Genomic DNA, 14,960 nt, shown 5'->3' with positions numbered 1-14,960 from the left:
CCGGAGCCTGTCTGTGTCTCTCGTGTCCCTGGATCCTTCCATCCCTGACCATCCCGTTTAAAAAGCCGTCCTTTCCTCCAAAGCTGAGTACATCAGCCTTCCCGGGTCTCCTGTCTGCGCCGTGCCCATCACCTTCCGTCGCACTGTGTAACTTGCTTACTTATTCTCTTCCGGCTGGAGTGTGAGTTCCTTGAGGACTGGAGTTTTGCCTTGTCCAGGCTCTAGCATTTCTCGTCTTGGGAATAGTGTGTGTATGGTAGTGGCTCGTCAGCTCTGGCAGCGCGAGTTTGTGGAGCGACTGACTGATCGCCTCATCCATTCTTTTGTGTATTCATCCCGCAGAGGGATGAGTGCAGGGCTCAACAGTAACAACGAACGGTAGGGCTTTCAGAGTGGAAGATGGCTGAGTGGTCTAGTGAGTGCGTGAAAGAGAGAGACAGCCTGAGATGCTTTCTGCAGCAGACGATCACCACGTTTTGATCACCACGTTTTGCAGAGTTCAGAGACCACCCTGGAGAAGCCTTTAGGCTAAGTGCCCCAGGGAGCCCTGGGAGCCTGTTGAGCCTGAGTGAGAGAATTTTATCTTAAAGTTCACCATGTCCGCGGTTTGGAGAGGAGGCTTGGGAAGGCATGCTCGGTGGCACAGAGGCTCACAACAAGATGGGTTTTCCGTCCTTTGAAGAAGACACAGCAGTGGGCGTGGCCTCCACCGTCTTCCCAGACCTTTGTCCCCAGCTCCTGCCCTGGCGCCCCGGTGCCGCGAGCCCCTCGGGCTTGCTGGGGGGTTCCCGCGAGAGCCTCCCTTCCTGCTCTCCTGGCAGAGTTGAGATCAGACTCACTTGGGTCCAGGGGTCACTGCATGGGCCCCAGTGAGTGGAGAGTAATAAACAAGCATTGTTTCACCCAGTGCAGGGCATCTTAGGACGTTTCAGTCAGTTAACAAATTTCCGAACTGTTTTTACTGATCCAGCTTGCTTGATTACATTGTATTTAAAACTTCAGAAACAAACTTGTAACACTCTATATTTTAATATAAATATTCATTCATGGAGTCTGTAGGTATCCTAAGTACTTGTAACACTCTATATTTTAATATAAATATTCATTCATGGAGTCTATAGGTATCCTAAGTTGTAGCAATTTTAACTTTCAGTCTCTTTTTTATGGTCCATCATAATAATTAAATCATGCTCTATAAAAATATCATGAACAGCTAATATATAATATAAAGTCATGTATATTAATTGCATATGTGACAAACTAAGGAATTTTTATTTTTTTATATTTAATTATGCCTCTTTTTTTAATTCAAAGTATCAAGATACAAATATGCAAGGAGTCGTGTATGAACTAAACAGCTATATAGAACAACGGTTGGATACAGGAGGAGACAACCAGCTACTCCTCTATGAACTGAGTAGCATCATCAAAATCGGTAAGGAAAGCTTTATGTTCCTCCTCGTAGAAAGATTATACCAAAGTAAATTAAGTTATGTTCTCTTCACTGATGACATGTAGGCATATACATCATTCTTTTTGGTTGATGCTTATATTGGTTATTCAGTATTATAAATGTCATTTGTCTATTTTTTAAATGCTTTAAAATTAAATATGTTTCAAATTTTAAAAATATTTTCTAATAATTCTAATATTTAAACTTTGACCAATATATTATTACATAGTACACTGCTGTGTGCCTTTGAGAATGTCACATCTTAAAAACAGAAATAGCTAATGAAAAGAAATGAAAATATTCTAAGTATGTAATTCAGTAAAGCCATAAATTATTTAGTTCAGTTTACTGTATGAAAATTAATTATGCTAACAAATCCATTCGAAAAACTCATATTTGAAGTCTCACCTTAGAGAATTCATGCATGTTATATTCTCCCATTGAGATTAGTTTCTTCCTTTCTTATTACTTTGGCAGCCACAAAAGCTGATGGATTTGCACTGTATTTCCTTGGAGAGTGCAATAACGTAAGTATCTAAATTTAGATTTAGGTGTTCTAGATAAGAGAATGTTATAAGCTGTAAAATTATGTTATAAACAGCAAATGTATCATAATTAAGTACTTTAACCAGCATTTTCTATTTTATTTCTGTACGTGGTGATTACCAGTTGAGTATTTTACCAACATTGTGACGTTTAGTCATGAAAATCTTAACTTTTTTTTTTATTGTTTTGGTTTGGTTTCTGGTGTGCTATTTCATGAATGGCGTTTCTAGACTCACTGTTCTATACAGAAGTTATTTCATCACTGTGGGCTGGGGTGTTGGGGGCAATCTATGCCCTTTTTCTACACGCAATCTGCAGTAGAAGCAAATGAGAGCAGAAGTTTTACGTGATGTTTGTAGACTTTGTAAAGCTAACTCTGAAAAGTGCTGGGATGGAGTTGCTGCGTATAGATTCCTGGGCTGTGGGGTGGTGACTCGGGCTCCTCTGGGGTTGGAGCTGCTCAGGGGTGCCTGGTCCACCCGCCGGCAGAACAGGCTGGACCCTGTTCTTCTGGACTGACTCACTTAAAGCACCGTCTGCGGTCAAGTGCAGCTCGCTTAGGCACTTTCAAAACTACTTCAGGACGTTCAGTTATTGGCATTTGAGTTTCTGTTATGGTGTTAACACATCTGTAACATTTTAGAAAAATACTCTGAACCAGCAACACTTATCTTCATAGGTTAAGTGAATAAAACCCAGTTATAACATTATTTTGCAAACTTTTACTGTGCATTTCTTGTGTGTTAGGCATTGTTCTTTGAGATTTGGAATGTATTTTTGCAATGTGATACTTGTTTTGTGAGTAAGCAAAGTGTATGCTATTTATATTATACAAAATGTTAATAGGAATAGAGACACAGTATTGATATTTTTAGCAGTGTTCATGAATAGTAAAGTAGTCCAAACCCGGAAGTCATTGCACAAAAAGTCCTCATTGGCTGGGTGCCCCTACTCATAAGTGACCTCTTCATTTGCACAACGTTGCTCCCCTTATGTTGTGATGATCTGTGTTACAAGATTAACAGCTGTTTAGAATTAGGACCGCTCTTTATTCATTTATGTATTCACCTGTATTCTCTCTTATTTTCTTTCATAGAAGCAGTCAGCAAGAGGGTTTATTAAATAGAATTATTCAGATATTACTCCTACTTGTAAATGCTGTCTATTTTACATACTGGTAGTATTTTAAAATGATGAAGCTACTGAAATAATGAATAGATTTCTGTCCTAGTCATTCTAAAAATTTTTTTCTAAACTTTGAAATTTTTATTTAAAAACCAAGACTTCCTTTTAAAAAATTAGTAATTTACAATATATTTAAAAAAATTTTTAATTGAAGGATAATTGCTTTACAGAATTTTGAGATTTTCTGTCATGAATCATCAACAAGAATCAGCCCTAGGCACACCCATGTCCCTCCCCCGCCCGGGCCTCCCTCCCATCTGCCTCCCTCCTCACCTTCAACCTGCTGCCGAGCCCCTGTTTGAGTTCCCTGAGTCACACAGCAAATTGCCACTGGCTATCTGTTTTATAAACGGTATTGTAAATTTCTATGTTTCTCTCTCCATACCTCTCCCGACTTCTCCTTCCTCTCCTCCCACCTTGTCCAGAGGTCTGTTCTCTCTGTCTATTTCTCCACTGCTGCCCTGAAGATAGATTCATCAGTGCCGTCCCTCCAGATTCCACATATTTGTGTCGTATACCATATTTCTGTTTCTCTTTCTGACTTTCTTCACTCTGTGTAATGGGCTCTAGTTTCATCCACCTCATTAGAACAGATTCAAACGTGTGCCTCTTTATGGCTGAGTAGTATTCCATTGTGTATATGTACCCCGGCTTCTTTATCCCTCCAGCCGTCGATGGACACGTAGGTTGTGAGTGTCGCTGTAGATGCAGATGTAAGCAATAATTTACAATAGTTTCCATGATTTCTAGTATTTCATGATTTCTAACTACAGCAGTCCACGTCTTATCACTCCTTCCTGACATCTCCACACAAGCCTCAGGGATGGTCTACAGTAGCTGTGTTTGTATTTTGGCCCTTGACCTTCAGTCACAGCTGTTTGTGACCCAAACTGGGACCTGTAGATTCCCTGCTGACACCTGGGTTGTGGACTCAGCGTTCTGGCTGTTCTACCTGGAAAGAAATGACATGACCCCTAGACCAAGGCGAGGTTGCCCTGTGGGCTGGCCCTCTTCTGCTCTGTGTAGAGGAGAATGGGAAGGTGGGGAGAGCTTGTCTGCGGAGGTGGAAAGGGCAGACGACTGGGAGCCTGGTCCGCTGTGCAGGAGCCTCTAACAGGGCCTGGCTCAGAGCTGGGGTTTAGGTTCCCAGACCGCCTGCTCTTAATCACTCGGCTATACTTCTCTACTCTGTTGTTGCAGACTTCTGCCTGATTATGATTTAGAAAAAGCTTTTGCAGCTCAAATATCCCAAATGTAATTCTGTTTTGGTTTAGTTGTTAAGCTGTGTCCGACTCTTTGCAACCCTGTGGACCCACCAGGCTCCTCCGTCCATGGCATTCTCTAGGCAAAAGTGCTGGAGTGGGTTGCCATTTCTTTCTCCAGGAGGGGATCTTTCCGACCCAGGGATGGAACCTGGGTCTCCTGTGCTGGAAGCGATCTGCATTGCTGACTGAGCCCCAGGGAAGCCCGTAAAATATAATTCTACATGTATCTAATCCTTTCACTTTTTGTAATTTAATTGAGGGATTGGTAATGTCTTCTCAGGCTTTAGTTGGCACCTCATTCTAAACCGCTAAGGTCAGTTGCTTGACTCTCCGTGGTTCTCTCCAGGCTGATGGAGTCTTTACCCCTTTCTTCCCCACATCTCAGGGACCAAGTGTATCCTGTTAGTGCAGCCCCTAGGAGCAGCAGGGCAGAGCAGAACGGTAGCCTTTCCTGACCTTCCTAAGTCAGCTTCCACTCTGCCACACTTTCTTAATGTCAGATCCTTCTCCTTCATAGCACTGAGCTGAACCTGTAATTACATGTTTATCTGTGCCTTGTTTGATTATTTGCTTATCCAGTTTTCTCTCCAGCATATAAGCCTCACAAAGAGGCCTTTCTCCCTGGGAGGATAATTTTAGGGGATAATGACTGGGTTCTACTTAAGTCATATCATTCCTTTGGCCCCTTTCAGTCGATACTCTTGAGGTTGTTCCTTCCCCATTCTGTTTCTCGAGATCAAATATGTACTTGATTTTGCCATTCACTGAAGGTACCACCAATTGAAATCTATTTTGATTAACTCGTATAGTTGAGATTTTCTTCCCAACCACTGAGTGGTATGGATTCAAGCCTCACGTCCACACAATGTGCAGTTATTACTTCTCAGATGAGATTTTTATTTTCTCTGCAGCAATAAATTCAAGGTACTCTGGTTTCCTTGTCATCCCCTTGCAGCTGTGGTGTCTTTACTCTTCAGACTGAGATGAGCCCATAGCCCTGGGCTGGTCCTGACCCGCTTGGGGGTCTCCCATTAGACTTCCCAGTAGTGAGGTCTCAGGCTTTACCTCTCGTCTCCTATTAGCCATGCGAATCTGCTGAGGTCAATACAGTTGACCCTCGAACAAATCCACGTGTCACTTTACTGCCGGCCCTCAGAATCCACAGGTACACGTCTGCACATTCAATCCGTCCTGGATGTACAGTGCTACCGTGGTATCTGTTGAAGGAGATCTGCATGTAAGTGGATCCACACAGATCAAACCCATGTGCTTCAAGGGTCAACTCTGTATCTAGGCTTTAGCTGATGCTCTCACGAAAAAAAAAAAAAAATTGGAATTTGCTCACCTCCCAGAGTCCCTTTGTTTACTTCCTTTTAGATTTCTTTGGATCCTTCCAATCTTCTCAGCCCAGCAATGCCTTATAAAATATTTGTGAAATATTCTTTATCTAGCCTTTAAGTAATTTTACAATTGTTTTTTTCAGGAGTGTCAAATTATCTAATCTGCCATATTACTTGCAACAGATGTTGACATACTTCTAAAATGTAAGCTAACTATATGAAATAAAGTAAAACATTGCTTTGCACAGATGAGGAGATACATGTATATTTTCTTACATTTCTTCCTTTGTACATGAAAGACAACATATTATAGATATTTATCAATGTTTTTAAAAATTGTCTCTGGATTTTGAATCATAGTTGGAAAGTATTTCTTGGTGACTCACTTTCAAAACAAAATGTATATACTTTAGTGGCAAAATTATAATAATGCAACCCAAATAGACTACAATAAAAATTTTAGTCTTGATATCAATAAATATTAATATAAGGATTAAGACAGACATGGCATGGACTAAATCATTCTTATAAAAGTATTAATTTCTTTTTTCACCAATGAGAATCAGTGGAAATAATTTAATTTCTGAAATTGCTGCATTGAAAAACATGGCTTAAATGATATTTAAATATATCAGAAGTTATACAGGTAGAATTTAAAACCAACATTCATATTACCAGAGAGAAAAAAAATTAAAACACAGAAAATTTAGGAGATGGTAGAAAACAAATGGTATTAAAGCACTAAAAATAATACATTAAATGTGATTATTGAACTCATTTTGAAGCTAATTTAAAAGACAATAAAACAATAGAGTGGAAAATAGCAAATTATGAGAGCATACTTACAAAGGTGAAAATGTAGGTGAACTGGACAGTTTTTGAGGAAAATAGAAATTGTTCCATTTGATGATAGAAAACTCTCTATCCAAATGATGATAGAAAGCCAATAGACCAGTGAGCGGAAGAAATTGAACGCAGTGTTGAAATGATGTTTGGGTTTTTTTTTAAGCCAATAGGACATTGACGGAGAAGGTCATGGCACCCCACTCCAGTACTCTTGCCTGGAAAATCCCATGGATGGAGGAGCCTGGTAGGCTGCAGTCCATGGGGTCACTAGGAGTCAGACACGACTGAGAGACTTCACTTTCACTTTTCACTTTCGTGCATTGGAGAAGGAAATGGAAAACCACTCCAGTATTCTTGCCTGGAGAATCCCAAGGGCGGGGGATCCTGGTGGGCTGCCATCTGTGGGGTCGTACAGAGTCGGACACGACTGAAGTGACTTAGCAGCAGCAGCAGCAGCAGGACATTGACTGGTTTTGAGCACCAGCATTGTTCAGGCCATCGTTCGCTCTGGGACACGGCGGGTGATGAACCAGTTGGTTCCTTACTCTGAGCTCGCATGGCACTAACTGGGGACAGCCCTTCAGAAGAGGGAATGGCTGCCTGGCCACACTGTTCCAGAGCTCGGGAAGAGAAGGAAAGCTCCCCAGTTAGTTGCTCAGTTTTCCAAAGAGTTTCCATTCTGGAGTTGGATTGTGTGAGTTCCAATTCACTACTTTGGGATTTTGACAAGATTCTCAAACCTTCTGAATCTTAGTTTGACCTCCATTGGTTAAGCATTATGTCTATGCATGTCATTTAACAAGCCATTTTAGACACCAGTCATGTACCAAAATCTATGTTGAATTTACTGAGCCTACAAATAAATAAAAATTATTCCTGTCCTCAAAGAATGTACAGTCAGTAGGAGAAATGAAGAAATCCACTGTTAGTTATCCTGTATGATGACATGTGAGCAGAGAGGAACCGAGGTGCTCCGGGACCCTGCCTTTGATTGGCTGGTGGGGTCTGGCCTTGGTAACACTGAAGTGAGCTTGGATGGTGAGCTCTGTTTGAACAGAGCGTAGGAGACCTCTCCCTTAGTAGACAAGAAGGGAAGAGGAAGGAGGAAGCAGTCTGTGAGAAATCTGGCAAAGGAAGCTTTCCGTGTTCCGGCCAATGCCAGTCTCCGGCACATAGCACACACAGGGTGCTCTTGAAATGCTTGCCGGGCAAAACTGATTTCTTCACGATGGAGATTTTTTTGCTTCATACCTAGTCACGTACTCCAGTTACTATGTAGCATATGTTATAACGTCCTGCTGCTGCTAAGTCACTTCAGTCGTGTCCAACTCTGTGCGACCCCATAGACGGCAGCCCAGGCTCCCCTGTCCCTGAGATTCTCCAGGCAAGAACACTGGAGTGGGTTGCCATTTCCTTCTCCAATGCACGAAAGTGAAAAGTGAAAGTGAAGTTCTCAGTCGTGTTTGACTCTTAGCTCCTCCATCCACGGGATTTTCCAGGCAAGAGTACTGAAGTGGGTTGCCATTGCCTTCTCCTATAATGTCCTAATATAGTTTATATATATATATATTATCTATAAGACTAGTTTGTGAAAGCTGAAAAATTTGTGATCTCTAATGATTCATCAGACTTTATGATTCATAAAGTAAGCTCACAGATAGTTCTTTATGTGTTAGTTTAGAGTAGCCGTGTGACTGTCAGCGCATGGTGAACTTTAGTAAGAATTATGCAAACAAAGTTAGGGATCTGGCTCACGTTCCAGGGAACCTAGGGCTAGTTGCTGCTTCCCTCTGCATGGAGTGAAATTCATTTACTCTCCAGTGCCATCTAGTGTCTCCAAGAAAAATAACTTAATGGTAAACCTCAGTAATTTGTTTTCTTCTTAAAAAGTGGTTCCGAACTTTAACTGGTTGTGAGTTGAAACCTTAACATAAAAGAGAAGTTTCATGGATAAACTGAACTTTGAATTGTTTATGGGGAGAAAGAGGAGAGCAAATGTTTACCACGTAAAGCAGACATCTCTGTAGTTGATGTCAATGAATCAGGTTCCCAATTCATCAGAAACTCCTGTTTTTTTAAGAAATAATGTGCAGTAGTCTAGTCTATGATTCTTTTTCCACTGAACCTATTTCTAAAAATTTGATTTTTAAAAATAACTTGAATGCTTTTTTATTTCTTCCTTGAGTCAGCTTAGTCATTATGACTACTGTTACCAATCTCCTTTAGTTTAAATGGTTTAACTTCAGAAATATTTTTGGAAATGTACTGTTACCACAAAAATACTGGATAGGTCATCATGAGTTTCTTTGAAATAATGAGAAAACTAACTTATGCCCTGCCACTGCCTGGCGTCTGGACTGATTTCCAGCCCTGTGGCCAGTCTCCTCGCTGGCGTTGGGAGGTGAGGGGCTCGTCCAGGCCGCGTGCAGCACTGTCAGCTGCAGTGACCAGCAAGTCGGGGGTCAGCTGCACCCCCTGATGCATGAAGCTCTTCTTGAAAGGGTAGGGCTGGCTGAGACGTGAAACTCGGAACCTTTTCTTGGTTTTTGGTTTTCATGTAGTTTTTCATCTCTAGCTTCTAAAAAGTGTGTGCTAATAAAAGTTTTCATAGATTTATACAACATTAGAGCAGAAATTAATTTTAGAGACTCATCTCAACACTGGATGTTATAGATTATAAATGTATGTATAATCGCCTTAATATATTTAATATGTTATGCAGTGATATTTGATGAAAGTTTTCATTCATCTTCCTGTGAAAATAAATCATGAGTATAATCTTTTTTCATCTTATTAATTTGAACATCCCAGTCAAATTCTTATGTCAAAATTCATAAGAATTGACATGGGGGTATGGGAGGTACAAACATTGGGGTGTACAATAGGCTTCCAAGCATGTGTTTTATTACAATATGGAAAATATAGCCAACATTTTGTAATAACTTTAAATTGAAAGTAAATTTTAAGTATTGTATTAAAGTTCTTTAAAAATACATCTTTAAAAAACTCATAATGATTGATTTTGACAAATAGAGTCCTGGCCTCATTTTTCCATTTCTTTATGAAAACCTTTTTTTCCACCCATCAGTCATTAATGTGTTTGTCCAGCACATTCATCAATGAAAAGTGCAAAGTGTGTCTTATAAATTAGGATTATTTTGAAACATGAAGAACCGAAGCAAGACTTGGCTTCCCAGATCACAGAATGTACTATAAATTACAGTAATTAAAACAGTGTGGTAGAAAAATAAGCCAAGTGGTACAGAATTGAGAGTTCAGAAACAGACCCAAGTGTACTCGAGGATTTACGTGATGAAAATGTCCGTTCAGCCAGTGGGAAAAAGAAGACTATTCAATCCGTAACTATCTTTTTGATTATTTCTGTGGAGGGAGTTAAGGTAGATTTAACGAACTTTTCTCTGTTCCCAAATACCTGAATACACTGAAGCTGGGAAAGCATCAAAACAGGCGTCTGACTGGGTCAGCCCTCACTTTGCCTTCACGTGACCAGTCCCTTCGGCCTTCACAGGACAACTTACTTTTCTGTTGGCACTTGCTCTCAGTTCTCATTTGTAAGCCTTTCTATTTGATAAATGTGAACAAAAATCATAATCAAATTACTAAAACAAGTACAAAGTCCCCACTGTAAAGAATAATTTAATTTTTGATAATTATTTTCCATGAGAAGTTTTCCACAGTCAGGTAATTGAAGGATTTCTAAATCATTTATTTTCAGCAAGTCTAGTATGCAGAGTAGCTTGCCATGTACCCACGGTACAGTATTTGCTTGTCTATTTTTTGTGTATCGTCTAGAAAGTCTGCATAGAGGCAATCAATGCTTATATTAAATAAATGATACAGGACCATATAAGCTATTTCGTCATTACTGAATTACGAAGCAAAATGTAACTTGAAGATATTATTAAATTCAGCCTTAATGGTCTTATAGAAAAGTCAGCCGAAAGAAGTGTCTGTGGTATATCTCCAAACAACGAAAACATGCAGTCAACAACTGTTAAAAAATATCCAGAGCTTCTGCTGGGAGCTTGCTTTAGCGTTTGTTTTCTGTTGGTGTCTCGAGAAGTTCTTTAAAAGTTATCCAAACGACTCGGGTCAATTTAAGTTCATTTCCTGCAGTTCTGACTTTGAGAAGAGAAACATTACTCAGCATCCTTGTAATTAACTTTCTCATAGTTTGAAAAAATCATTGTCAATTCTGACTTTTCTTCAGCCAACATATACTGTGTTTTTTATATTTTTATTGTAGTCATCTCTCTTCCTGTTCTTGGATCATTTTGCTACTCTCCTGTCAATCGTAAGAAAGGGTAACACACTGAATGATATTTTGCAAGATAGATACTAAATCTAATGAAATTCTTATTTGTTTATGTCACATGTGGGTTGGTGCATAACAGATTACAGTAACTATTGTAAAAACAGTGACTGATTTCTAGCCACTTTAAAAATGCGTATGGTCCAACGGTCAATTATCATCGCATATGTAGTTAAATTAAAAAAATCTTTTTAAAGTGTGTAACTTGTAGTTAAAGATTTTAAGGTTAAAACTTTTTAAAAGAAGCAATTTAAAACTAATTTTCACAGACATTGTGCTTAATAGTAAATTACTGCTTAAACTCAGTCCTAGCTAATGTAGATATACTAATGAATAAAACTATCTTGAATTTATAATCTTTAGATAATGGTGACTTAAAGGACACAGAATGAGCCAAGGGTCTGTTTCCTCCATTCTGTTCCCACTGGTTGAAGTAGCTCAGGTTTATAGGGCTCAATCCCTTGTAAGATTTTGTTTGAAGAAAGAGTTCTTTGACTGTGTGTGTGTGTGTGTGTGTGTGTGCGTGTGCTCGCACGCGGGCTTAGTTGTGTTTGGCTCTTTGTGACACTATGGACTTAGCCCGCCAGGCTCCTCTGTCTGTGGGATTTCCTAGGTAAGGATACTGGAGTGGGTTGCCATTTCCTCCTCCAGGCGATCTTCCCGACCCAGGGATTGAACCCTGGTCTTCTGTGTCTTCGACATTCCAAAGTTGGAAAACCACATTATCTAAAAAGCAACACCTCAGAGGATTGCGTGATACTTACTAGTTCAAAAGGCCATCATCCTTAAGTTACAGCAGTTCCATTTAAGATAAAAGTAAAGTGTTGGGAGAATTTACCAGAACTTTAATATTTTTTAAATTGAGTAGAAGATCACAGTGCAGTTCTGTCAAAATATTGCTCCCCCTGCCCAGATGATTTGATCAGCAATTCTTGTTTAGTAGAAATTTATTTTAAAATGTGGTTGGGTTTAGTCAAAATAATTGATTGTGTTTAAAAAAAAATAAATTTAAGATACTTTGAAATGTTCTCTATCTGCCTCGTCTTTTGAGGCGGAGAGATACACCCAGGTTTGTCCAGTTATTTATTTACTTAATTTTTGGTGTGTATGTGCAGAGAAAAACAAAGGTTTTACCAAGAGTATTCTAAATCTGTAATATTATGGGCAGGCCAGTTTCAGGAATGGAGTGGTCGATTATTAAAACAACAAGAAAAGTAAAGTTCTGGGAAAGATTTTTAATGAACGTCAAAGAGTACAGCCACCTCACGCTGACTTTGTAGTCACAGAACCATGTGCCATGCCTGTAGGAAGCGGGGCGTGTCATCTGCTTCTTGACTGGCAGCTTCTAGAGCCCGAGGACAGCTGATGCTTCTGTCTTCATGTTAGCATTTCCTGTGGATAAAAATTGGAGGCTGCTGTAAGAGTTTTCCCGCACATGGACATTCGTGCGAGTCCTGCGTCTAGCGTTTGTCCGGTGTCCGTGGGCATTCCACCTCAGATGCTTAGTGTGGTCCTCGCAAAGCACCTCCCTCATTTTGGGGTGCTTCTTTCCCTTGGCTCACAGGTTTTTTGTGATCATTAAGTAGAGTCTAGGAGTCTTTGCGTCCCGTGTCAAAAAGCACAGGACAGTTTCTAAAACGCGTTCTTTTCCTCTTAGAGCCTTTGTGTGTTTATCCCGCCTGGAATCAAGGAAGGAAAACCCAAGCTCATCCCCGCTGGTCCCATCGCCCAGGGCACCACCACCTCTGCCTACGTGGCCAAGTCCAGGAAAACGTTGCTGGTGGAAGACATCCTCGGGGTGAGTGGCTTTTCACCTTTTGTGACATTTGTAAACTGAAGTATTTAATTAAGAAAGATAACATATACTCTTGATGTTGTAACTTAAACCATGTTATAGCAGCATAAAAGCAAGATACCGATCAATAAAAGCATTTGTATATGTAAATGAATTCTTTGTACTCCAAGAAATATATCTGATAACCTCCTAAGAGCTAGGTTTGAGCAGTTCTTCTTTCAGCATTTGCCTGTATGCTGATATACATATAAAGTTAATGATTACTGTTTGCTGGCTCGTATCCCAGCAGGATAGATTTGAGTGAGTTAGCTGTGTGACTGACTGCCCCAGATTTTAGTGGTGTCGTGCAACAACCACTCACTGTCTCTAGATCGGCCGTTCTGCTGACCCGAGCTTTCTCGCACATCTGAGGTTGTCTGGGCATCCCTTGGGAGCTGGCCAGGCTAAGGTGGCCTTTGTTCTTTGTGTGTGTCCCATCCCTTCCACTGAGGCTAGCCTGGCATCTTATGGTGGTGGCAGGGGTCAGAGAGAAGCGGAGAAGCAGACACACGCAGGTGAGTTTTCAAGCCTCTGCTTGCATCAGATTCACAACCTCCAGTTTAGCCAACCAAATCACGCAGGGGGCCAGACTCAGTGTAGTCTGACCAAGGCCGGGGGTACAGAGAACAGGACCAGATGGAGCCCTCAGACCAGCCTCCCCCAGTATGCGTGCACGTTGTGACAAATATCCCTATGTGAGCTCAGACTCGGAAACTGACAAGCATACACACAAGTTCATTGGTGTCAGGAATTTGCTCTGAAAAAGTGCTAAATTGGAGTTGCAAAATCTAGATTTTAATTTTATTTTTGCCAATAATTATCTGTGTGACCTTGAACAAATCAGGTTGCTATTTACTGTTATCAAAAAGAAAAAAGTTATCAAAAAGAAAAAAGTGTTTAAAATACATATTTCACAGTATAATTATATAGACAAGAATATTATAATTGTCAAACTTTCTGAGAGACTAGGTCTTCATCATTCTTACCACGGAAAAGAAAAGATAATGACACTACTGGTGGGGGTCCCAGCAGCACTGGCGATCCTAGTACCGTGTCCAAATGCAGCAGACCAGCTCACTGTGCACCTCAAACCCCACAATAGTGTACACTGAGTCCATCTCATTTTTAAGAAGTGAATGTTAAAAGTAGATATGGCAAAAATTCTCACTTAAAGTGTTGTGTTGTATGCGTATACAAGCTTTCCAAAGATCTGTAAATTGCAAAGGATAGATCTGTGCTAGTCTTGATTCATGAAAAGCTTCCTATAGACTGCAGAAAGTGAGTAAATAGAATTGATGTTTTGATATTCATTCAGTTTTCTTGTATTCCTTTGAGTGGTTTTGCTAAGTTAGGAAGTGATATTGGTTGATTTGATTGCCTAATATGGCAAACCACTTCAGTATTCTTGCCTTGAGAACCCCATGAACAGTATGAAAAGGCAAAATGATAGGATACTGAAAAGGGAACTCCCCGGGTTGGTAGGTGCCCAATATGCTACAGGAGATCAGTGGAGAAATAACTCCAGAAAGAATGAAGGGATGGACCCAAAGCAAAAACAATACCCAGTTGTGGATGTGACTGGTGATAGAAGCAAGGTCCGATGCTGTAAACAGCAATATTGCATAGGAACCAGGAATGTTAGATCCATGAATCAAGGCAAATTGGAAGTGGTCAAACAGGAGACGGCAAGAGTGAACGTCGACATTCTAGGAATTAGCAAATTAAAATGGACTGGAATGGGTGAATTTAACTCAGATGACCATTATATCTACTACTGTGGTCAGGAATCCCTTAGAAGAAATGGAGTAGTCTGAAATGCAGTACTTGGATGCAGTCTCAAAAACGACAGAATGATCTCTGTTCCTTTCCAAGGCAAACCATTCAATATCACAGTAATCCAAGTCTATGCCCCAACCAGTAACACTGAAGAAACTGAAGTTGAATGGTTCTATGAAGACCTACAAGACCTTTTAGAACTAACGCCCCCAAAAGATGTCCTTTTCATTATAGGGAACTGGAATGCAAAAGTAGGAAGTCAAGAAACACCTGGAGTAACAGGCAAATTTGGCCTTGGAATACGGAATGAAGCAGGGCAAAGGCTAATAGAGTTTTGCCAAGAGAACACACTGGTCATAGCAAACACCCTCTTCCAACAACA

General features: G+C 40.3%; 1 protein-coding gene across 1 annotated transcript in view; it reads left to right on the top strand.

Moving 5' to 3' along the window:
* The window catches only part of PDE10A (phosphodiesterase 10A), a gene marked incomplete at its 5' end in the record, with an annotated part of 146,927 nt that overhangs the window by 64,086 nt on the left and 67,881 nt on the right, over nt 1-14,960 (top strand). Inside the window, 3 exons of the mRNA XM_040238759.1 lie at nt 1,315-1,435; nt 1,931-1,980; nt 12,626-12,796. Coding sequence (XP_040094693.1) covers nt 1,315-1,435; nt 1,931-1,980; nt 12,626-12,796 — 342 coding nt within the window. The remainder of the gene's footprint in view (nt 1-1,314; nt 1,436-1,930; nt 1,981-12,625; nt 12,797-14,960) is intronic.

Source organism: Oryx dammah, unplaced genomic scaffold, assembly GCF_014754425.2.
Source record: "Oryx dammah isolate SB20612 unplaced genomic scaffold, SCBI_Odam_1.1 HiC_scaffold_4, whole genome shotgun sequence".
Lineage (NCBI taxonomy): Eukaryota > Metazoa > Chordata > Mammalia > Artiodactyla > Bovidae > Oryx > Oryx dammah.
The sequence above is the reverse complement of the archived record's forward strand: the minus strand, read 5'-3'. Positions and strand labels throughout refer to the sequence as shown.